The 25,161-nt window shown below is 43.4% G+C and overlaps 1 protein-coding gene across 4 annotated transcripts in view; it reads right to left on the bottom strand.

The window, feature by feature from the left end:
* Window positions 1–25,161, bottom strand: part of PTBP3 (polypyrimidine tract binding protein 3) — a 467,207-nt gene that overhangs the window by 149,059 nt on the left and 292,987 nt on the right. For all 4 annotated transcript variants that reach the window (XM_069238700.1, XM_069238675.1, XM_069238683.1 and 1 more), the window contains 2 exons: window positions 22,538–22,648; window positions 8,256–8,427 (listed from right to left, as the gene is read on the bottom strand). In XM_069238700.1, coding sequence (XP_069094801.1) covers window positions 8,256–8,427; window positions 22,538–22,648 — 283 coding nt within the window. The remainder of the gene's footprint in view (window positions 1–8,255; window positions 8,428–22,537; window positions 22,649–25,161) is intronic.

Raw genomic sequence — 25,161 nt, 5'->3', positions numbered from 1 at the left:
GGTTAACTTTGCTGCATATTACCCATCAGCAATTGCCTGGGTAAGTATGGCTCAGGCCTCCGACAAGACAATAAGCAGCCCTTGCGCAACGAGTTCCATATCATATGGGGATAATAACCCAATATGCATGCAGTATTCTTTGAAAGCAGTGCTAGGCTGGTGGAAAAAGAACATTCTCTTGTAAAAGTTATCCAAGCCTCTTGGATTCCCTTCTTGGTGAAAGTAGTTGGGAATGCACCAGGATTAATTCTGGGTGTGGAAGCTTGGACCATGAAGGTCTCTGTGGTGGGGTGCTGGGTAAGAAAACAGGGGTCCCCAGGATCGAGGCAATGGCGACAGGCAATCATCCTAGTCACTTGAACCCATGTGCATGGCTTGGACCAAGCCCAGAGCAGGACATCTGTAAGGGCTTTATTGAAGGACAGCAAGAGTTCTGGAGGGAAGACTCTGCTGAAGTACCTCTTTCAAAAAGTTTGTCTTGACTGCCACTGTGGGCAACTGAAGGTCCAAAACATCAGTCACCCTATACACCACCATTGCAAAAGAGGCACCCTCCTCCATGGCAGGAGGAGAGACCTGGCCAGTGTCACGCGAAGGGTCTAACCCACTGGCCTCTGCCAGTTCCTCGTACCAGTTGTCCTATTCCCCTTTTCGGAGATGGTAACCACAAGGATCCAGAGACCCCTTCCATTCGTCTCCCTCTCCAGGCCTATCAAACACTTACTTTGGCTCTAGGAAAATCAGGGAAATGTGAAGCGGAGCCAGGTTCAGGTTCTGCTGATTCACTGGGCTTGAAGTGCCAATTCTCCCACGTATTGTGAGAAGACTTTGGTGGATGCAGCAAAGCCAAAGTCCTCTTTGACTTGGACTTATGTTTGTGGGACTGACCCCACTTCCCCGAAGATTTTGAGTGCAACTAAAACTGTCAGAACTGGGCTACGTGAACAGTCCCCGGACCTTCCGTGTGATCAGGAACTCAAGCGTTGCGGAGCTGAAAGACGTTGGGCAGTGAGGAGCTTGAGGGAGCACCCCCTCAGCACCTTGGGATGCATGGCGCAGCAGTCCTTGCAGATCTTTGAGTCATGGCCCTGCCCCAAGCACCACAAACACACCCAATGGGAGTCTGTCACTGACATTTACCTGTGACAGGCCCCACATAGTTTCTTGGTGGCATAGCCTCACACCAGGAGACAATTTCACTCAAAACAGTTCACCAAACATCAAAAAATGCCAAAGTGACCGAGGGATAGTTCAGACGGGAACAGCGTGCTCTGGTGCAGAAAGGAAAGAACTGAGAGTGTGCCAGGGTGGTGTATGGAAAATGTCACTTACCCAGTGTACATCTGTTCGTGGCATTAGTCGCTGCAGATTCACACGTGACTCGAAAAGACTTCTTCGAAGAAAAACAACTTGTAACACTCCGAGCCCAACACCAGATGGCGGACTGTGCACAGCATGTGTATCTGCAGCTACACATGCCATCGAACATATAGTTACCAAGCACTTCACTTCCAGCACGGAAGATGCCGGTGATTCTGAAGCAGAGCCGAAAACCACCACCTACCGCCACACATTGGTACTGATTGAAAATCTTCCAGATCCTGAATATACATGGGGATATTCTAAGGTAAGGAATCTGCAGTTAGAAGTCTCTTTCAGATGCCACAAACTCAGAGTACAAGGCAGCCTAATGAAGGCCCATCACTTACCTGTCATGAGTAGAAAAGAGCTGCTTTTCAAGTGATCTTAAATCGGTCTTCGGGTGGTGAATAATTAACTTTTGCTCTATACAGTCTAGGGCACTGCCTCAGAGATTTGTGTCAAAGTGCGTGTTTTGAACATCCTTCTTGAGGCCACCAATAGGCAATATGACTTGCAACAGGCCTTAGAGATACGTGAGGCACTAGGTAGATCTAATATAGCTCTCTGCAGAATTTTGGAGCAACTGCAAATCTTTGAAACAAGTCTTCAAGACAGCAGAAAACAAAGTACTTGCATAATCAATTATAGAATAAATAATTCCTCTTCCAACTGTCAAGTAATTTATCTGGGACAGCAAATGTTTAGATTTCCACAGAAGGTTAAAATGATAGGTAGCGGGGTGATAATCCACTTCACTTTGCCTTCCACTTTCAACTGTTTATCAACGTGCACTCATAGCACTTAACCTTTAACTTTTAGTTTTACCTCTAAGGTACTCCTGGAGAAACAGCAATATTTAGATGATTAGTAACTCAAATAGCAATCAGTGCTAATCTGCAGAAGGATTATCTTACCCTATAAGCATCTGTTTGTGGCATGTAGTGCTGTAGATTCACATGCTCTGCATGTTCCTGCCATCTAGTGTTGGGTCCACAGTGGAACAAGTTGTTTTTCTTCAAAGAGGTGTTCAGAGTCACGAGTTTGAGTGACTCCTCCTCTCAGTGATATTATGCATAGGCATTAAATCCTTTGTTAGATTGTTTTCCCCACAGGTGGGTGAGAAAAGAGTGTAAGGAAAGAAAGTGTAGAGAAAGATGTCCAAGCAAAAAAGTTAATACATATGTACAAATATATATGAATATAATGTCACTGCAATGGTCACAGACGTCCAGGGAGGAGGGAGAGCGCATGTGAATCTACTGCCCTACATGCCACAAACAGATGGTTACAGGGTAAATAAAAACTTCTGTTCCATTGCATGTGTGGCAGAAGATACACATGATCTGCATAGACTGTGAAGCAGCCCCTCCATAAAAAGCAGTGGCTAGCCTGTAGAAGTTGCAGTTGACTGGAAAAGTGTATGTATCACAGCCTGACCTACGTTGGCGTGCCAGCAAATTCACAAAGTAGTGTTTTGTGAATATGTGGTGGGAACCATGTAGCTGCCTTACAAATGTCAGCTATAGGAATGTTTCCAAGGAAGGCCATAGTAGCACCTTTTCTCTTATTAGAGTATGGTCTAAGTGTAACAGGTAAAGGTATCTTGGCCTTAGCATAAAAGGTCGGTATACATCTAACTATCCATCTGGCTATGCCGGATTTGGATATTGGGTTACCTTTATGATGTGGTGAAAAAGCCAGAAAAAGTTGCTTGGGCTTCCTAAACTCTTTGGCTCTGTGAATAGAGAACATAAGTGTTCTTTTGGCATCTAGAGTGTGAAGAGCTCTTACTGCAACAGAGTCGCGGGAAGAAGATTTGTAGTTCAATGGAATGGTTAATTTGAAACTACTTTAGGGAGCAATTTAGGGTTACTGCGAAAGACTACTTTATGCCTCTGAATTTGGAAGTAAGGCTCTTTCAATGTCAGTGCCTGGAGCTTGCTGACACGCATGAGTGATCTGCTGGTGACTACCAAAGCCACTTTCCATGAGAGGAACTGAAGTGGACAGGAAAGGAATGGTTCAAATTGGGGACCCATGAGTCTGGTGAGCACAATGATAAGGTTCCACAATGGTGCAGGAGGCACCCTAGGTGAAATTACAGATTTAAAACCTTCCATGAAAGCTTTAATGACTGGAATTATGTTGTCTGTTCTGTAGATATGCAGCTATAACTGAGATGTAGGTGAATGGAAGTGTATGCTAGATTTGCTTTCATTAAGTGAAGCAAATAACAAATGATTTCTTGTACTTTAGCTTTCATAGAGCCAATGTGTTTAGGTTGGCAGTAACATTCAAAACATTTCCACTTTACAGCATAACAGGCTCTAGTAGTAGTTCCTTGAGAATGTCCATACATTCCTCAAGTAAGCCTAGGTAGCCAAACTATGACTTCAGGAGCCATATCGCAAGGTTGAATGATTTTGGTCTGGATGTCTCATTTGTCCTTGATTTTGAGTGAGAAGGTTCGGCCTATTAGAGAGCTTCCTGTGTGGGACTACTGAGATATCTAGGTGTGTGGTGAACGAAGGCTGGTGTATGGTAGTGGGAGCCACAGGGATCATGGTGAGAGATGTCTGCCTGATTCTCCAAACCAGAAATGAAATGAGGGAAAGGTGGGAAAGCGTAGGCAAATATCCCTGACTAATTCATCCATAGAGCATTGCCTCTGGATAGAGGGTGTGGATGCCTGTAGGTGAAGCTTGGGCATTTTGCTTTGTCTGCTGTGGCAAAAAGGTCTATGTGAGGAGTTCCCCACTTCATTAAGTGTGACTGAAGGACTTGTGGGTGGAGTTCCCACTAGTAGACTTGTTGCTGTATCCTGATGAGGTTGTTGGTGTTCCACCATGCAGAGAATGTTGAATTTGGTGGTCTAACAACACTAGATCTTCCAGGTTACCCTGTGACCGAGACCAACAGCAAGAAACACTGTTGTAGGGGACACAAGTCTAGCCTGGCTTGAGGAACGATGGAGATGCAAGAGGCCATCATCCCTAACAGAGGTATGATGATCTTGACTGTGTAAGTGTGGCTCTCCTGAAATTGAAGGAGGGTTTGAAAATTCTGGACACGAGCTGGGTTGGGATATGCCAGCCCTAACTCGGCATTCAAGACTCTCCCTAAGTAAGGTTGAACCTGTGGGGGCTGGAGGTGAGATTTGGGAATGTTGAGAGTGAAGCCTAGGTTGTGAAGGGGATCCACTCTCAACTGCATGTGCTGCTGACACTGGAATAATGTACTGGCTTTGAAAAGCCAGTCGTCGAGGTAGCGAAACATATGAAAGTTTTGCCTTCTCAGGTGGGTGGTGACTACTGCTAAACATTTTGAGAATACCCTGTGAGTGGTAGTGACTCTGAAATGAAGGATCTTGAACTGGCAGTGTCTGCTTGCAGTAACAAATCTTAGGTATTTTTGATGTGCAGAGTGAACTGGAATATGAAAGTAGGCCTTCTTTAGATCTAGAGCTGTCGTGAAGTAGCTTAGTGTGGGGGTGCTATTTCCCCTCTGTTTGTTGTTGGTACCTCTGTACGAGCCCCTGTAAAATCATGTACTGTAGGTGGATTGCGAGTTTCTAGGGTGCAAGGTAGATGCCTCAGAGGTAGAGGATCTTTATGAGCCTCTGAACCCAGGGCAGTAAAAAGTGACTCTGTGTAGGGACCTGAAGGGCACCTATGACTTCAGCAGTGTCTGTGTCTTTCTTGAGTTTCTCTAAGATGGTGTCTACCTGAGGCCAAAACAGATGCTCCTTGTTAAAGAGCATGTGGAGGACCGTCTGCTGGATTTCAGGTTTAAAAACTGAGCAACACAGCCAGGCATGTCTCCGGAGAATGACACTAGAGTTTATGTTGCGAACTGCTGTATCAGCGACATCCAGGGCACACCCGATTAAATTATTGGCGATGACCTGCCCCTCTGCAACAATCAGTTGTCCCCTTTTGCAATGTTCTTCAGGTAAGAATTGGAAGAGTTCCTCCATTTCGTCCCAATGAGCCCTGTCATACCGGGCTAGCAGAGCCTGGGAGCTGGCTATGCGCCAATGGTTAGCAACCTGTGCAGCCACTCTTTTAGCCCACAGCATTTACTTTCTTACTCTCCTCCTCAGGGGGGAAGAGAATCCCAAGTCGCCTGACTGTTGGCTCACTTACAAGTTGTTGCTGCCACAACAGAGTTTGGTGGAACCTGTGACCTGATGCAGAGCAGGTCAGAGGGAGATGCCTTATACTTTATGCCCACCATTGGTTTGATTACTCTAGAGCGGACAGGCTCTTTGGGAATATCCTTCGCATGTCGAAGCATGCCAGGAAGCATGAGGAGATAGCTCGACGGGATCCTTATGCAGCTCTATGTTGTGGAACCCAGCTGTTCTAGCTACTAACTGTTGGTAAGAGGTAGTGTCCTCAGGTTGTGAGGGGTGTGCGGAATAGAGAATAGGATTGTTGGAGGGAACCGGGTCAGGATCATATGTGTCCCAAGGATCTGTATCATCCCAAGGCCCCCGCAAACCCTCAATGGAAAACAGTGGAGAACCCTGAAGTGTGTAATCCCCCGGTAAGGATGAAGTGGGGGAATAGGGGAGGGAAGGGGGCGGAGGTGAATATGGAGGAGGAAGAGGATGTGGTGGAGAAGGCTTTAGTTGAGGGCTGGTAGCCTTGCCTTTGGTTTTCCTTTTAGAAGGGAGAGGGATGTCCAAAGCCTCCGGAAAAGATAGTTTCCTCTTGAGGAGCGCAGCTGAGGAAGGACTGGCAATGATCCAACCTGTGCCCTCTTATATTTGGAGTTTGCACTGACAAGCATCCATTGTTTCCAAAATAGGCTCAATCGGAGAAGGGCTGGTGGAAAACTGGCCCAAGTCTCAACCTTCCAAAGTGTTTGTCTCAGAAGGTTTCGGTCTCTGTGGTTTAGTCAGCCCCAAAGTCGAGGCTGAAGGCTAATGGCTCGATTCTGAGGTTATGATCCAGACCAAAATGATCTCTCGGTCCAGGCAAATGGAGGTCGATGCTGAGAAGGTTGGATTGGTCTTACTGCTTGTTTTCGGTGCCGAACTGTAGGGCGGGGCATCTGAAACAGTCTATCTGTACCGACCATGGCCTGGTAACCGTGGCTGACCGGGGTCCTCAATGAAGGGTTGGAAAGTCTTTATAAAAGTCTTTTGTTGGGCAGGAGGGGCCACGCATTGGGAAGAAGTGATTTTGTGGCTTTCGATGTCAGATCGGACACCTGAGTGCAAGTTGTCCTGAATAAAAAGGGCTCCCTCTTCCTGTGCAGGTTCCTCCTGAGCATGCTCCTCTCCAAAGATGTCCGGAGTGTCATCTGGTGTCTTCTGGGCCATCTCCAGCCGACGAGCTCTTGGGTCCCGAAGAGTTTTCTTGGAGTGAAAGAACTTACAGGTGTTGCAGTGGGCCTCACGATGGTCCGGGCAGAGGCACAGGTTGCACACGAGATGCTGGTTTGTGTGTGGAAATTTGGCATGGCACAGAGGACAGAAGTGGAATGGAGTCCATTCCATCAGGGAAGGATTTCTGTCAGTGCTGCGTGGGAGGTAGTCCTTAAGTAGAAGCTGATGCCCCGAAGAGCAGTCGGCCAGAGCCTGACCTGACAAAATGAGGAGTGCCAAGATAAAGAAAGCGCAAGCGAGGACAATACCATTGAAGTGGGACAAGGTAGGAAAAAAACAAATTGAAGTGAATCAATACACAGAGCAAAGACACACATCTTTACTGGACGGTGGAGAGCAAACAATCTAACAAAAGGAGTCGATGCCCATGCATAATACCACCGAGAGGAGAAGTCACTCAATCACATGACTGTGAGCACTTCTTTGAATAAACACACCTTGCACCACTCCTGACCCAACACTAGATAGCAGGAGTATGCAGACGATATGTATCTACTGAGACACATGCCAACAAACATTTGGTTTTAACAGGATGGTGTGTGAGGAGATTCTTGTTCATCCATGCTTGAGAAATACCAGTTAAGCTATCAACTACCAATCTATTTATTTCACTCATAAGAAAGTAAAAGCACTACTTGTGTTTATTTGGTTTAACAATGGAGGTTTACCCAAGCTTCACCAGTAAATCATAGAAAGGTTGTACCTGGGCATTAAAGAGAAGTGAAGATCCCTGAGGGACCAATGAAGTACCTGTCATGGTCTCATCAAGATACTGATCCAGTGCCACTCTTGCCAGCTAGTCCGATAGAAATGAATCCAGCCATTGTAGAACTTACAAGCCCAGCTAGTCACTTTATGAGCTCTGGGTGTTTAATGGTGTTAAATTCAGCAGAGGTCCAACAGCATCAAGAAAACCAGGCTTTCCGAATTCAGAACATCAAGAATGAAGGACTGAATATCAGTCAACACAGATTCAGTGCCCCTAAATGAATGAAACCTTGATTGACAAGTCCAAATAATTCCCATATTTTTTATATGCTCATGAAGTTGTAGCATGGTGTGTTTTTTTCTTTCAAAACTTTAAGCCACGAGAGTTTAGTAACATGGCAATATGTTGACAGTATTCAGGCTTCTACACCATTTATCTTCAGAAATGGTTAACTTATCAAGAACAGCAATCGTGTATTTATTTAGCAACATATACAAGTTGTATTACTTTTCAGAGAATCAAATTAAGTTTTACAAACGACCCAGGTTTTACTCTTGAAGTTTTAAAATGCAAAATGGAAATTGGCTAGACTTTAAAGTCTTTGTCAAAAAACACAACAGTTTATGCTCCATGAATTGGTAATTTAGATGAGGGCACACTGATGGGAGGCACAAAAGCACCTCTATGAATGTCAATCAAAAGAAAAACTATCACATCTGAGATAATGAACCATCAGGATAAATAAAGGTCATATTCCTAATCCGAACAGCAGACCACACGTTTACTTACCAAAGGCAGCAGCCATACTCTCCAGGGAGGGTTGTCCATCCCCAGAGGGGAGGTCGAGGCGAGTGAAATCTCTGCTTTTGTCATTGTTGTACTTCACATTAAGGCTGGTTAGCTTGGAGAATTCAATACGCAGAGTACAGCAAGCGTTGTAGATGTTTTGACCATCAAGAGTCTGTGGTGGACAAAGGATTAGGATTCAAAGTCTACTACCGGGATATGTTATTACACACAGTTTTATTCAGCTGGAGTTCTAAATAAGAGGATGCAACTAATACACTTACTAGGCACACCGATACATATATATTGGGTTGGTTAGGGAAAAGCCACGAAAGAGGGCTCACATAGAATCATGCTACAGATTAGGTTCATGCAGCAACTACTGTTAGTTTAAGAGAGAGTTTGTAGATTAGAGAAAGATAGAAGATTAAAGTTGAAGGGTCTCACAGAGGGAGTTACATGTTGCAGTTACAGGAAAGCAATGTAGTTAAAGCTAGGGTTTTTCTCACTTTTTGTTTCTGATCTTCTTTGCTTATTTGTTATGGCACAATCGCTATGTAGGTCAACTGGTGAAAAACTGCTGCATTTTGAGGATTCAACTCTGTTGTAATTCAGTTTGTATTCAAAAGCAAGGTCCACAAAGTTATACAAAATAAAGTAGTGTACAGAATGTTTCAAGGATGCATAACTCCTCAATGGAATGTTTTACAACAACACCTCCCATCATGCCTGCTACTAGGCTAATAGGAACTGATTTGCAGTGGTGTATACATTATGAGATTACATCAGCTACAACTGTCAGCATTAACTGAATATGTAAAAGATGTAGCAAATTCCACCAACATTATAGGGGAAATGAAGAGCAACTTATATACTATAGGAAGGAAGAAGAGTTTGGTGCTGTTCACAATCAAAGGATAATTTATACAACACCTCTTAATGGAGGAATACATGGTTTGGGTTAGAAATGAACGGTTTCCAATTTGTACTGATCGATCTGTTTCAATAAAAGACGAGACTAATACTTTTTGCTATCTTTTGGCATCAATGGGCAAATGTGATGTAAGCTCTTTGGTGTCATGATGTGTTTAAAATAGCCTTCTGTAAACTTTTCTTGAATTCTTCTGCAGCAGTACCAGTTTGCTTTGTCTGCAAGATTCTAGGAATACATATCTACCCTTGAAATTATAAGCAGCCGTGTCACTCAGACAGCTATTTATCTGAGCTGAAAGTTTGAGTAGGATACTTGGTAGATATGACTGATGAGCCATCCACAGTAGGGTATTTGTTTTATTTTCTTATCTCTAGACAGGGATATACATAAATTGCCTGAAGCCAAGGTCCTGTAAAACCAGGCATTATATAACACAGTTGCATACTACCTGGTGGCTGTGACTATTTAAGGAGGCTGTAAGAGAAAGTGTAAAGAGTGATAGGTGATGACCAGTATAGCTTGACTGAGGAAGATTCCAGATTGATTGTAGGATTAAGTCACCCAATGTGTTTCCCGAGGTGACTTTTAGACAGAGTGATCGTCTGTCACTTAGGAATATGATTGCACATATGCTGGGTTTGAGTGAAAAGGTAAGTGAGTGATGACAGGACCTGTGAAAGCATTCTCTGCTTTTGCCTTTTCTCAGTTCTGTTGCAGTCAGTGAAAGGAGCCAAAATCATGCGCCGCTTGCCTGCGCCTCTGCCTGCCCTGGAGAGTGACCCCACCTTAATGAGATCTGTACAAGCTTTCAAGCCTCAGTGTTGGTGTTGCCAAAACCCTTCACGAAGGGCCGATAGTGAGTGTTTCTGATGCCCCGAAGGGGTCTATATTGTATCAGGCTGCAAGCCTAAAGGGGATGCACTCCCAGGTGGCTGCTCACACCCTACTTTAAGGATATTACACCAGGGGGAGTGGTGTCACTAGGGTCTGGATCCCATAGAACTTGAGGCTCTCTATTGACCCGCTAGAGCCCCGATCACCCAACTTGGTAGTGCCTCGCATTGAGCCCCATTTTTCTAAGTGCTATAGATAACGCAGTGTTCAGGAGTGCATTGCTGCCTGCCATTCCCTAATAGCATGATCGGGGCCATGGAAAACGAGGGAGAGGTCTAATACGAAGGGGACCCCTCGGCTGCTCTTCAATGGGATGATGAATTCTATGATGCTTTGACATATCAGACAGTGGAGGAGACCATAGCTCCTCAGGAGGACCGTTTATCACAGCAAATTACACACAAATGCGAGAAAGGCCAATTCTCAGGGTGCTGGAGCAATGTGGCCCCCCCAACATACCCCTCCCCACCCCAACCTAACCCCTTGATGATGATCCTGTCCCACCTAAGGTTGAGCATGATGCTTCTGTGCGCCTAAGGGAGACTTTCCTGAATAAGGCCCAACCAGCTTCTGTACCAAGTAACTCCACAAAGAGGGCAACACACAGGGGGTCGCCTTCCGCCGAATGATGATGCCCATAGGGACACGGATGACAAGGCCAGCCCTTCCCAGCCGTGGTGCCCCTCTCCTATCCCCCCCGGCCACTGATCACACCACTGCCGGTGATGGTTCAGACATGCTCAACCCAGAGGAACTCATTCACCCCATTCTTCTGAGTGCACCCCCCTTAAAAAGGTGGCAAATGACGTGGAAGGATGGATCAGAGCCCCATTGGGGAAGGAGGCACGTAACTGCCTAAAAGCAGACTGCCTTTGCCCATCTTTAGACAGCAAGGTAGCCCGGACGCCGGAATTGGACCCCAGAATGGCCACCTTTTTGGCCAAATTCATTAAGGACCCCAAAAAGGGCATTGGCTCGTCCTGGTGAGCTTGCCAGGATAAACTCCTGGACGCCCTTTGCCACTTAACCAGGATCCTAGACATGGCAGAGGACACCAAAGCTTCAGCATCTCTCATATCTCCTGAGGTCCTCTCTGGCTCAGCACAGTGTACACATGCCTCCATGGGTAAGGCCAAATGCACTCTGTCCACCAAGCGGAGGCACTCCTAACTAATTAAAATTGATCACAAATTGGGAGACTTTGCAGACTCCGAAGCAGAAGTGGTGGCACAAGGAGGGCTTTTTGGTGAGCTGTTTTTATAGTAATAAGGGAAACTTGTAAATACATTCACCTCCCTAGATAGGAAGGTTTTATCTTTCCTGGGTTTTCCAAGGAGCTGGCTGAGGCAGAGGCCGCTCGGCTAGCGAACACTCTCCCCAGTATCCTCAGAGGGCAAGGCTCCAGGAGCGAGCAGTACCAAGATTAAACCAGCTTTGGCAATTTCAACCAGACCCATGGTCGATGTTTCAGAGGCTGAGAACAAAAGGGGTTGGACGCTACCTCCAATTTAGGTGAGTGTTCATCCTTCTTTAGTACGAGTATGGGGTCATATGGCAACGTTTTCCCATGTTTGGCAGTCAATTACAAGCGAGTTGTGGGTCCTGCAAACAATACAGGGGATTCAAATAGAGTTCTGCGGAAGCCTGCATTAGGTTACACACCCCAGGCCACTGCAGTTCTCACGACAAGAGGCCGACAAGGTGGACGCAGAGGCTGCTTCGCTCCTCGTAAAGGGAACTACTTACCTCGCCTAACCTCACACACAGGGCTTCATAAGCAATCTTTTGCTGGTCAACAAGGCCAACAGGGGGCAGAGGCCATTTATCAACTTATGCAAATTCAATAAGTGGCTGGTTTACCGTCACTTCAAAATGGAGGGATACGGCCTCATATGCGATGTTTTACGCCCTAGGGATTGGATAGTCTGCTTGGATCAGAAAGATGTTTACCTGGCTATTCAGATTTTCTCACCTCACAGGTGGTCCTCCAGTTCATCTGCAGACAGCAGCTGCTTCAGTTTAGGAGGATCTTATTGCATGCCTCCGGCAGCTTCCCTCTTGCCTCGTTCATCCCATTTAAATTATGTTAAATCAGTCACCATCACAATGTCTAATATAGTAGTACCAAACTAGGTTACTATTAAACGTCTCAGCATAAGTTCTTAAAACTGCATTACCATTCCATTTAATATTTCGAATACACTGGTCTTTCACCGCCATTTTGATACCTACAAACATAGCTTTACAATGTTATTTTGCATCTATTGGGTACAAAAGCTACTTCTTGTATTCTCTATAACATTCTCATTTACACCCATAAGATTTATCATTTGCCATGCCCCTCACATATCGATCAACACACCAGTATTTGCTATTGTGGATTCTAATCAACAAACTTCATGTCACTGAATAAGCACTGCAGCTTCCCTGTAAACCATACTGTTGAGCGTACTTGTATGTTTTCTGAATAGGCATGATAGTCTCCTGGGTTGGCACACTACCTCATGCCAAGCTCCACATGCATCTGCTGCAAAACTGCCTTTCAGTTCAATATTCACAATGAGACTATCAATGGGAAGACCTAGAGTTGGTGAAAGCCAGTTGTCATCTCCCTCTCTGCAATGATGGAACAGCAACAACCAGTTGCAAGGCAGGCCATTTCAAGACCCCACCCCAAAAGTCACAATAACCATGGAGGCCTACCTCGCTGGCTGGAGAGGCGCACTTCAATCATGACTATACAGGCGGTGTAAGCCAGTCATCAAGGGAGGTACATCACCTGCCTAATGCTATTTGCTATACATCTCACTCTCAAACCCTTCCTTCTACTCATTTGGGGCATAGTAGACCTCATCAGAACAGACATGACTACAATGCATTATCACTAAAAAACAAGGTGACACTCACTTTCTGCTGCTGTCCGCAATAGCATAGCAGACCTGGCACTGGGAAATCAGACACTGCATACACCTTGTAGCAGAGTGTCTTCCAGAGGTGGACGACAACTTGGTAGGCTCAGGAGCACATATCAAGTCCATGAGTAGGAACGCCACCCACAATCTTATCCAGTACTTCCATCGCTGGTGCATTCCACACACATCTCTCCGCCATCCCTGAAAAAAAAAAAATGGCCAAGATTCCCTGCAGGCACGCATTGTCACAGATCATGGGCAATGCACAATGGATTAACTGTTCAGGGATCCCTGCCTATGCTTTTGTGTCTCTCCCGCTCCTTCCCTATGTCAGTTATGCCAAAAATGCAGCAAACATCCCAAAACCTGATCCTTATAGCCCCGAAGTAATGACTGCCCTGGTATTCAACACTACTTAATATGATTGAGAGCACAGGTATCCACAGTGACACATGCCGGAACAAAATGTCAATCTACTCACAGCAATTTAAATTTGTCAGGGAAAGATACCCGGGATTTTAATATCAGTTCTGTAAAAAAAAGCTTCTAAGTATTTCCCAGCATTATAGATAAAATTAGTATATTATGGTAACGGGAACAATTTCAGATCTGGTAAGTATTAGGATCTGTCTTAGATTGATTGCAGGAGATTGTCCAAATCTTGATAATGTAAGGTCCCGACTCATGTAACTGATGAGGGGTATTCCCAGCAGGATTCTAGAAGGTTGATCTGGTGTGCAAGGGTGGCCAGGATTCTCCATCCCAAATACTCTTAGGAACGCACCTTAAGAGGAGCTTGGCTTATCAGTTTGTTTTCAACCATACCCAGCTTTGCAGGCTTCCGTTAAGACTTTGAAAACATCCACAACCAAGGGTTTGGGAGGATCCTTCAGTGATGCAGATGTCCATTCCAAATCATATCAGTATCATTGTGTCATTCATCTTAGCCTGATTTGTGTCATTTAATGACGTGAGATTTATCAACAACTGCTCGAGTCTGAATTCTTTTCATCTTAGATTGAAGCAGAAATATTTAGTCTTGTAGTAAAGCAGAAATTAAGAGTTGGTTGGGTATTCCTGCGGCCAGTGAAGAAACCTGTACCTTCAGGTTTCTTCAAAGTATGTTGGGAAATATTACCCAAACTTCTAAGACTAAGCATCATGGTTTATCACAGAACATACGTTAGGAGTTTACTATGATCCTACCATGCCACCATCATTTTAAATCCCCCCAATATAGGTTTAATGAGGAAATCTGCTCAAGTTATTCCATGTTTTGGCTTGAAACAATTCTTTGATCATCTACATCATTTTCTCCATCTCTTTTGATCGAAGGCTATTCCTTTCTATCATCAAATGCCACAACAAATCCATTTAGTTTCCCCGAACTTTGCTCATCTTACTAGTACTAAGGCTCTAAGCTCCTATCTTTGTCTTATGACTAAATTATTTTTAAAAAGTATTTGCCTATATGGATTGTGCATACTAACTTCTGGTTCTTTAGATATTAATATGGAACCCTTTTCAGTTATGCTGTAAGACCTCCAAGCACCCTACTATTCCCCAAGGCCACTGCCGACACTACACTCAGTTTGTAATACTGCCTCCAGCAAATTATCCATGGTCACAGGACCTTACTATGTAAACATACAGGTACAACTAAGGCAACATACTGTGTCAACTGCTACTCTGGGCAGATAATTAGGCAGCTCTATCTATTTCATGTTTGCTGGAGTGAATGCTCTCTCACACTCACTCTAAACTTATATCCAGTGAAACTATGTTGCATATTGCTGTTATATCACTGTGTAAACACTCAAGCACCCCCTCAATTATGCATGTGTCCCTACAACCACAATTCAGATGCGAAATCCTGTTTGTCCGAATCAAGATTACAATTTGTACACAATTACTACATTGATCCAACAGTTTTCCTTGCAGAACGTTTGCCAAGTAAAACTGCATATGTCATGTTTTGCAGCACAAAAGTGTGGAAAACATACATGACTGTGTGATCCCCTATTTCAATGTGCATAATACCAGAACTTAGGAAAAAGCAAACCCCACAGTATTGGTAATTCTTTGTTTGGTATTACTGCATCCTTTTACCAGTGAACACTAACTGAGCCCTACACACTATCTTTGTCTGCTACAAATGAACAGTCCTGCATCAGATTTTAACAAATGTGCTTCCAACATTATCACATACACAGCATCACCGCAAGAAAATGATTTGATGTTTCTATGCTAGCTTTAGCCTGTAAAAATACTGAAATGTGACCATACAGCAGAGGAAACTATACAGTGTACACGGAATGTATGGGAGAACGTTCTACTGTTGTACTGTCAGAGTTAAACCTTATCTCAGAGTTTGTATAAGAGTAGTGGGCAAGAGCGTAACTGACTGAGCATCTGGTTAAGTGATAATGTGCGAAAAAGTTAAAGTACGATTAAGTCACACTGCATAGAAGCGATTAATAGCAAACAAACAAGTGGACGGGATTGATTTATAGATTAAGACACCCCTGACGCTTAAATAGTCCTCACCAAAACCTTTCAGTGGATAAACATAACCTTATGTGACATAACTCACATTTCACGCCGTCATTATTTATGAGACAAAAAAATAACAATCTCTACCCTTGTAATCAGGCACATACTTCCATGTTGACCCTCTGCAAAGCCTGTTATGAAGCAAGAGCACCAACTCCTTTTCCGTTTGCCAAATGCAAATGCTTTGCCTTAACCGGTGTAGTGAAATAAATCAGAATAAATCCATATCAAGTTCCTAGCCACTTCTCCAAGAGCTCAATAACTAAAAGCAATCTCAAAACTTCACATACGATGGTGAATAATGCCCATAGGAGCAATGAGCACGAAGTCAAATCCAGCGAGGACAATACCAGCCTCATACATCCAGAAAACAGTACACAATGTAACTGTCAATTACTGTACAGTGCTGATCTTTATATTGATATGTGGTCCGAAATGAACCTGCACAGCGGTGGTGAGCTGACTTCGCACATGGGCCTGTTTGTACATCAAATTACCTTCTTCATGTAGTCAGGAGTAAACGTGAAAACGTCAGCCTTTAACTATGCTCTGTCAACACTATATTAAAATACATCTAAACATGGCATTTATATTTTTTATTTCTATACAAACCAACCGCCCGTTCACACGGGATGTAAATGGCTCATACTCATTCAGTGACTCATTCACTGACATCTACCTCTAGGAGGTGCAGATCTTCTCGGTCAAGCCGAGACAAGAGAGAACGGGTTTAAGTACATTGTGATTATCACTTATGCAACTTAAGTAGGGTCATTCGGAAACCCCAGGTTACCAAAAAGCAGCAAATACAAGCAACATAGAAATATGAAATAGATGGCCTTTGCAAGTAACACCCAAAAGATTCCAACTCCAGCCCACGGTGGAGTGCCCCATGTTTGCCAATCCAATCTACAAAGGAGATTAGGACTTGTGCACCAAAACCTCAAATAAAGCTTGTGCACAGAGGACATGTAGGTGGGATAGCTCTCCGGTATAGGGTAACCACATCTATGCACCCGACAACTTATAAATTGGCAGGTGAGAGCTGTGAGGCCACCCGAAAAGGGTATCACATTCCAGTGTTTATGCTTTGATCTACATAACACTCTTCACTGTGGTAGTCTGTGGAAACAACACAATCTAACAATAGGGAGCAGAATATGTAGCCAGTCTTCAGATGGGGTCTGCAATCGTACACTGCCATGTCCACTCCCAAAGACTTTCACATTTCAGAAAAACATGTAGCAGGATCGACCACAACCACTAAATGTGGCGAGCAATGCATTCAGTGTGATGCAGAAGAACACATGTTGCAAACGGTGCCTCCCAGGATGCGTGCGTCAATAAAGTCTCTCCAAGTTCTCCGAACCAGAAGAAAAACAACACGTTCGCAATATATAAATCATTTCAATTGGACAGTAAGAAGAGGACTTGGGCTCGATGACGTGGTGAAAAGGTCGGGGGTGCAGGGAGGGCTTAGAGCTGGAGTATGGGAAATATAGCACCTAACAAAAGAAGGAACTGACCTAAGGTAATAAGAGTGGGAAAAGAATGCGGCAGAGGAGTAGCTGTAAAGAAGTTGACAGTGTTGATGTTCTTGGGGACAAAAGTATGGTGGAATGAAACTTCTGGCTGGTAACCTGGACTAGCTTGTTGTGGTGCGAAGGGGATTTGTTGGAGGGGAGGGGGTAAACGGGGAGAAAAAGGACTGATGGACGCTGTTAGTGAAGTTGAAGGGAAGTATCATATTTTAGGCACTAGGCCAATTTAGTATTTAGCAATTATTTGTTGTTCTTAAACAATGTAGTCAATGTTCTCTCTACACCCCTGGTAGATGCTCCATCCATTGGTAATCAAAATATCTATGCCCCTCTTTGCGGTGATTATTGGTAGCAAAAACACCTGCAGGCCTCCAGCTTTTACTTAATAGATTTGAAGAATTTTGTAAATTACGGGCCTAGTGATTAACACTTTAAAAGTTTATGGTTATCAATCCACACAAGTCCTATGGAGGAGGCTTCTTCTGGGGGTGAGGCCCTTGAGAGATTTGACAACTGTGGTTACCTAGGTATCAAATTGGCAGGAAATATGTCATTGCAGTCCCATGTCGACAAATGGGTATTATGCATAGGCCAATTGTTGGTGCATTGTTGCAAGAGCATATAGCTTCCTCTGGCAAACCAGTGGCAGCTTCCCTTCAGATATATGACATGAAGGCCATAGGGTCAGCATTATAAGGGGCAGAGCTTTGGATTTTTCAAGCATTGTTTAATTGACTAGATCAGAGCATACATTCTGAAGGAATCTTGCCCATTTGCCACTCAGTACGCCACTGTTATCCTGGGAATTTGATATGGGCAGGAAATCCATTAGGGATAAGGGTAGGCTCCAACCCCTACTTCATTGGTGGAGGCTGATGACTACACAAGAGCTAACCATGTATAATGAAACATTTCGGGAGGTGGTCAGGATGGACAACTCTCAAAGTTTCTTGGTTCAGCAACATCAAGAAGCAGCTTACTTTTTTGGGTCTGCAAGCAGCATTGAATACTGTCTCTCTGGAACTTATACCTTCAAAAGCCCAACTGAAAAAATGCTACTGGACATGAACTGTACAAAATGAATTAGCCTCCTCTGATAGGTCTTTCGTGAATTTGTTCTTGAATTTCAAGACTGTTCGCATCCTGGAGCCATATTTGGATTTTATTACTACACCCAGAGACAGGAAACTGTACTTTCAGTTTAGACATGATCCTCTTCCTTTGAAGTCTTTTACGGATAAATGGGGGTTGAATCTTGACGCATCCACTTTATTCCCAGGATGCAAGTCTGCAGAAGAATCTGTCGCCCATATATTATTTACTTGTTGTGCATACGCCAACCCTCACTTAAGGTGGATCAAAGTGGCAGCTAGAAAGCCGGGCACATGGAGTCGCATATCTGCCCTGAGGATACTGAGAACAGACCCTAGCCCCTTATATGCTACATTTTTAGGATGTATGTGGACTATTAGGATCAAGGCTATTAAACAATGGGAGTTGAATGGATGACAATGCCTTATTTGTCAGAAAGCACTTATGCATTCGTTTTCCATTTTCCACCGCCACTGTGCACTTCAATTTTTGCCATTGCTGCTTTGGAAACCTTGTATTGGGATTTCTTGGTTAGTCTGTTTTATACCAATCTAGGTTTTTATATGGGCGGGATTTGCAGCATTACTTATGTTTTTTAATGTTTTGAAGTAAAGAAAAAAAAAAAAAGGAAGAAAGGATATCCAAGAATTGATTTTTGCCCTGGTTTTTACTTTGACTGCCAAAATGGGAACCAAGGGCCATATGTACGAACACTTTTTCCCATAGACACAGAATGGGTAAAAACCCTTGCTACATCTGGCCCCTAGTGTAGAAAGCTGCTGCAGTATTCTTGAGCTGTTTTTCATTTATGGCCTCATCTTGCACCAAATGTATTTATTTGCTATTTTTGACCAATATTAAGACCATTTAGTCAGCCTACTGTGGTTCCTGTAATTTGCCGCTGTAGACTGTCATATGTTTGATCTCTATTGGCTTTGGACTAGGCTCTACAAAATAGGTACCAGACAATAAAAGTGGTTATAGTTTTAATGTTGTTTTAAATGTTTTATTTTTATCAGTGCCTAATTTGTGCCGCACCGGCACGTATTTTTGAGGGCCGACATTTATTTTTTTGCCTCAAGCATTTACTGCGACCAAAAGGCACATATGGGAAAGATAGAGTAAGAGAAAAACGAAAAAACGTCACCATGGGAGAATGCTGAAAGCTGCAAGAGTGAGCTGAAGGGGCAGTGAGTGGCTGTAATTAGATTGAAGCGGCCCGAGATGGGTTCAGGATTACGCTGCCTCAGTATTCCGTGTTTGCATTTTTAATTGCAGCAGCCGCGTGTTTAGGAGGAGGGCTTTGGGCACCAACACGTTTATATTTACACAGTAAGCACTGTTTTTTATGCTTATTTGTGTGATGTATGTACCCACTTTGTTGTGTTGTGCTTTCAAGGCATATGTTGCGAAGCAAAGCTTTTTGAATTTGAAAAGATGAACTGTCCCAGTCTGTGCCGCGGACTACCTTTAACTAGGTCACTGAGGAGCGAACTGGGACCCTGCTCTCTTTTACAGATAACGTGCTGCCACGAAGGCCTGGGGCAGTGCTTTGGTGAAAGGCAGAGTGGTTCTCTGAAGCAGCCGCTCCAGCATTCGCAGTGCAGGCAGCATGCAACCTAATTTGCATGGGGGCACAGTGATGCCCACTGCAGGCGGGTCCAGTGAGTGACTGCAACTGTCTGCGTGACAGTGTTTCTGGAGGTCCGTGGGACCCATTGCCTACTTTTTCGGAGGGCACTCTCTGAGGGCACACTGACTGCATCACCTCTCTGTGGCACACAGTAAGTGAGCTAGTAGCCTCTTCGCTTCAGTAACGGTGCAGAGGCAAAGTGCTACCCTCATTTGCCAAGCCCACATGCAAACAAGGGAATTTCCCATTAGGCCTGTGTTGGCGCTATTATGTGCTGGCGTAATCTGAATTACTGAAGGGGGCATAAAAGCAACTGCGGCCCCTTCTGTAATACAATCTGCCTCCGGAATGGAGACGGCGGGTGCATACTCCCAACTTTGCCCCTGGGGCACCTTATGTAATACGGCCCAAGGTGCTCGTGAGCACAAGTATCACCCACTAGTCGAGGCAAGTGTACACTCGAGTCTCAGTGCATACTAAACCTTTCACATCATCAGCCGAGTCATCATACTTGCTGTAAGTGTTAGATGGAAAATTCCACAGCTGTGTCCCCGTCCTAAACACCACGTGTCTGCCTAACTTGTGTATAACATTCTGGAACGGGTAAAGGGTTCTGGTTGGAAAGCAGTTCCTAATTTTGATTCAGGCAACTTTTGGAGTATTTCAGTTTGCATGTGATGGAGAGTTTTAAACATCATGTGTGCAACTGCAAACAATGAACCTTTCTCTGATTTAGGATATAATTACGGATTTTTTCTGCACAATCTGGCTGAGAAACTATTAATTACTTTTAGTTGTTAAAATTGGTATGCTGAGAGATCAGTTTGGGGCGTTTGTATAGTTCAAGTTCACTATATCACGATATAGTTACCAGTTTACTTACAACAGCGTTTTCTTGTTTTTTTTATTATGGGCTTTATACAACATCTGCAGTTTCAAAGCACTATAAATAACAGGTGTTCATACTAACCAGTCAAGATATGCTATTTGACTTAAGGAAGGATGGAAGGCTGGGTTGGCCAATGATGGGATGCGAACTTGGCGATCATCACTTTATTGCAGCAACAAGGACTCAACTTACTTTTATCATAACAACTAAACTCATTCTAGTCGAGCTCAATCAGGGACGGCTCTACTGAGCGACGGCACAAACGGCAGTGATGGAAAGTGGTTGTGATATCTGAAAAGCGGGCTTGACTTTGCTGAGAAGTTGGATGGCTGTCTGAAATTATCAAGAAAGAATGGTGGAGTGGAACGATGTATTTTTAGTTTAGCAGATACACTATGTTGAAGCCGTAAAGCTTCCAGAAACTTGAGAGCATCTAATTCTGAATTTAGTTTAAATAGCTTTCCACAAGAGTGTCCAGGTATTGATAGTGATTAAAGTACGACGGAGACGCCTTTAATTTTTTTGTGAGTTATTTATTTCTCACAATCAATTGTAATTACAACATTTTCACAGAGACATTTGAAAATCCTGGACCATCCTGACATATTCACAACTGTCAACATTTTGTTTACTCTAATCACTCAGATGCAGCATTGCTATACCCCTTGTCCCTCATCTTTCCATTATTCCTCCAAGTATGTAGCATCGTGGACAAGTATTGCAATCATCAGCTAATTTATCATCTGTCAGACCCTTTTCATCCAGACGTCTTCCGCAATTGCCCACTCTAATAGGTCTTCCTCCCAGAATGCTGTGGTCCGGCTGCATGGTTTGGGCCAGAGTATCGCTATCCATCAGCAGCTGCCTTTCCTTAGCACACAAGAGTTAGCAAGAAGTGCTACCCATTTTTCCTGGAATTTAGATACATATTAAAACAAAGTGGTGATCACTCTCCAGCTCTCGTAACTACTAGCTGGCTGATCCCCTTTCTATTATGCAACTCCTTAACAGACTTGGAATAGAACTGTTAAAGTGGTGTATCTGTATAGTCTCAAACAAATACCCTTGAAAGGTTAGCCAGTTACTTCTCTGAGGAAGCTTAACTCACGATACCGAGATAAAATAGGTAAATGAAATATCCAAAATTATAAGTAGTAGGTATGAGGGAGCCTTGTTGAATTCTGCAAACAGCTTGCAATATATTAACTGTGAACATGAAAACAATTTGACAAGAAAGAGGCAACGCACATCAAGCATATATACTTGAATGTATTACTTAGAAGACATCGTTTTTTTATTGCCATGGGGTCAAATCAGAGAGAAGCTGTACCTGGTACAGATTTTAATATCTGAACATTTTTAATTCACACAGCCCACCCCTCAAGCAACTACTGAGCCCAAACTCAGCAGGGGACATGGAAGGCTTTGTTGTGTCCGATAGGAGACAGGCATTACTGCAGAGCCTCTTCCATTGACACTGGTGTGACATTACACAAGAGGGGAACATCCGCAGAGAACAATGTGAACAATCTATAAGGAATATGGCAATGTTGCAGGGCATAATTTTATTTACAATTTTGTTTTTTGTGGATTCTACACACAGAAAAGTTCTTTAACGGTCAAAATGCCTGAACTATTTCAAAATCAAAATAAGCTTATGGTGCTTAATTAACATCCCAATTATATTAAATTATCTTGTTATGCTGTACATGGTCTATATGTATCTCACAGAAACAACGATTCGTTGAGTAACAACAAAAAGAGTAGCAGTGCAGCAAATACATTGTATTTATCATGAGGCTCAGCAAGGAGCTAAATATTTAAATTTTCTTCATACCATTTTAGCGTGGTGGGCATTCACAGGATCAGCGTACTGGAGCAAGGCCTGGAACTGATTGTTCTTTGTAAATGTGATAATCTTCAAAACAGTCCCAAACTTGGAAAATATCTGCAAAAAAGGATGCAAATGATACAATTCATTTAGGTTCGAGCATCTAACTTTTTCGACACCTAGAATCTATCATTAAACCACCAGAAAAATATTGATCTACTCTTATTGAGGAATCTAAAGAACAAGAGTCAATATTCATAATTCCTCCTCCTGACACCGTAGCTCCAAAAGTAATGTTTCTCTTTCTAGACCTTTCCCTGGTGTACCCGACTGAATTTCTCGGATAAGGAAGTAATGCACTGAGAACTGGTGAGACAAATGGGTTCAGGAAGTGAATGAAGCCACCATGCATCAGAGACTTCCTCCGCAACACCTCGTTGACTGGCTCTTGGTCCCTCACAATGTTAGAAGGTCAAAAGAAAGATTAATAATGATCGGACGTTCACTTTTAGAATCCCTGCATCCAATATATAACAAGCACTGGCAAAGACAATATTTCTTGCTCATGATACCTATTTGCTTTGCAAACGCTTTTTTTTTTAATTTATTTTTTTTGTCTTAGTTAGCCATCACAAATGGATGCCCATCCGTGGTGGCCCAACTTGGAATGGATCAGTAAACCATAACAAAATGCAATAAATGATGGCTGCTATTGATGCATGCATAATCACAGCAGCCATCTATGTATGTATTTTGTTACATTTTTAAAAATGACGTTCAAATACAAACACCCTGGATGAGTGTGCATATGCAGCAGCCAAATTTGAACGAGTTTTTTAAATTTTAATAAATACCTATCAAAGACTGCCATAATAGATGGGCACAGATAGGTATCAGCAACCTTTGAATGGGATTCGTTAAAATAAAACAAAACAAAGACACTCGTGAAACCATGTACGAGATCCTTAAGGTCATCATTAGGGGAAAATTAATCACACTAGCCACTGCAGCAAGGAGAGAGAGAGCTAAACAGGTCTAAAAAAAACTCTTATTCCTGCATCGCAATACGTACAAACATGGAAGCAAAGCCCATACCCTGCTAAAAAGGGTCTTTAAAGTAAACTAGAAGAGTAATAGAACAACAAACGTTAAAGGGTAAGATGGGACACCATTATTTAAAGACCGGTGCAACGGGGACACAATTAAACAAGTCTATGAAAGACTATTCTGAAGGAGGGAAAACAAATGACAACATGCTTTGCGGGGGTGACCTTGCCCAAATTCAAGACCCACCCACACACTTCCATTCTCAAAAAATTAAGTGTTAATACGATTACAAATACAAAGTCATTCAAATGTCTAAGTCCTGAAGCATTCACAGGTGAAGTCTTCAAGACGTTCGCCAAGGAGTAAGCTCCAACACTGAATCAAGTCTCTCAGGTGGTGGCAGATAAAGAATTTGCAAAGTACTCCATGTTTGATTCAGATATCGTGGCTGTTGACAAACCTGGGAGAAATTAAACATTAGGCACATACTACAGGTCTAACACTGTTCAATGTGGGCAATAAGATCTAGAAGAAAATGTTAGCCAGGGTCACTGGAATTATGCAATTCTGTGCTTGTGGCATTTTTTGCATAATTATGGAATAGCAGCATGCGCTATGGCTGCTGCATACATTAAAAAAATGTCTGTAGAGCAAACAAATCAAAAGGGCAGCAATGCACATTACTAAGCAGTGAACAGCCCCCATCGCAAATATTGACTGCTCACTTTTAGGTCGTTTATTGCAATGTCTGGGTGCTAATGTGGAACTAATGACGTAAAACCTTTGCCCAGACAGTGTTAATATGTGAACAGATGACAAAAAATAAGATCAGAGAGCCAAAGAATGTTCCACATTAGGACGCATAATTTGCATCTTGTATCCGCATTAAGTAGTCAACAATGTTGTATAATTTGGACTTCCCCTGTTGCATCTTTCCAATGGCCCTGATGGTAGTTGTAGGAAGCTGGCTCTTCATATAGCGGACCAAAAAGAGGTAAAGAGTCCAAGCAAACCCCAAAGGAATTACAGAGGCACAAAGAAGACCCCAAATGCTTTATTTTGTGGCAGTGTGGGCGAGCAGTTAGGCATACCGGGTGACAGTACTAAGTATGTATTGCACACACATAGGAAGTAAGTGAGACACACTCAGTAAGGAAACAACACAAATTAATCAAAATGGAAAATGTCACTTACCCAGTGTACATCTGTTCGTGGCATTAGTCGCTGCAGATTCACATGCTGTGCATAGTCCACCGTCTGGTGTTGGGTCGGAGTGTTACAAGTTGTTTTTCTTCGAAGAAGTATTTTCGAGTCACGAGACCGAGGGACTCCTCCTACTTTGGTTCCATTGCACATGGGCGTCGACTCCATGTTAGATTGTTTTCCCCGCAGAGGGTGAGGTAGGAGTTGTGTATGTTAGTAATAGTGCACATGCAATGGAATGACTAAGTATGTACAAAATGAAGGTTAAAGTAATATATTTACAAATGTACAAATGTTGAAGATTGCTTCCAAACGGCTAAAGGCTCCCGGGGAGGCGGGTGGGCGCATGTGAATCTGCAGCGACTAATGCCACGAACAGA

The sequence above is a fragment of the Pleurodeles waltl genome, chromosome 1_2 (genome assembly GCF_031143425.1).
Source record: "Pleurodeles waltl isolate 20211129_DDA chromosome 1_2, aPleWal1.hap1.20221129, whole genome shotgun sequence".
In the NCBI taxonomy this organism is placed as follows: Eukaryota; Metazoa; Chordata; class Amphibia; order Caudata; family Salamandridae; genus Pleurodeles; species Pleurodeles waltl.
Note: the sequence above shows the minus strand (reverse complement) of the source record. Positions and strands in the feature narration are given on the sequence as shown.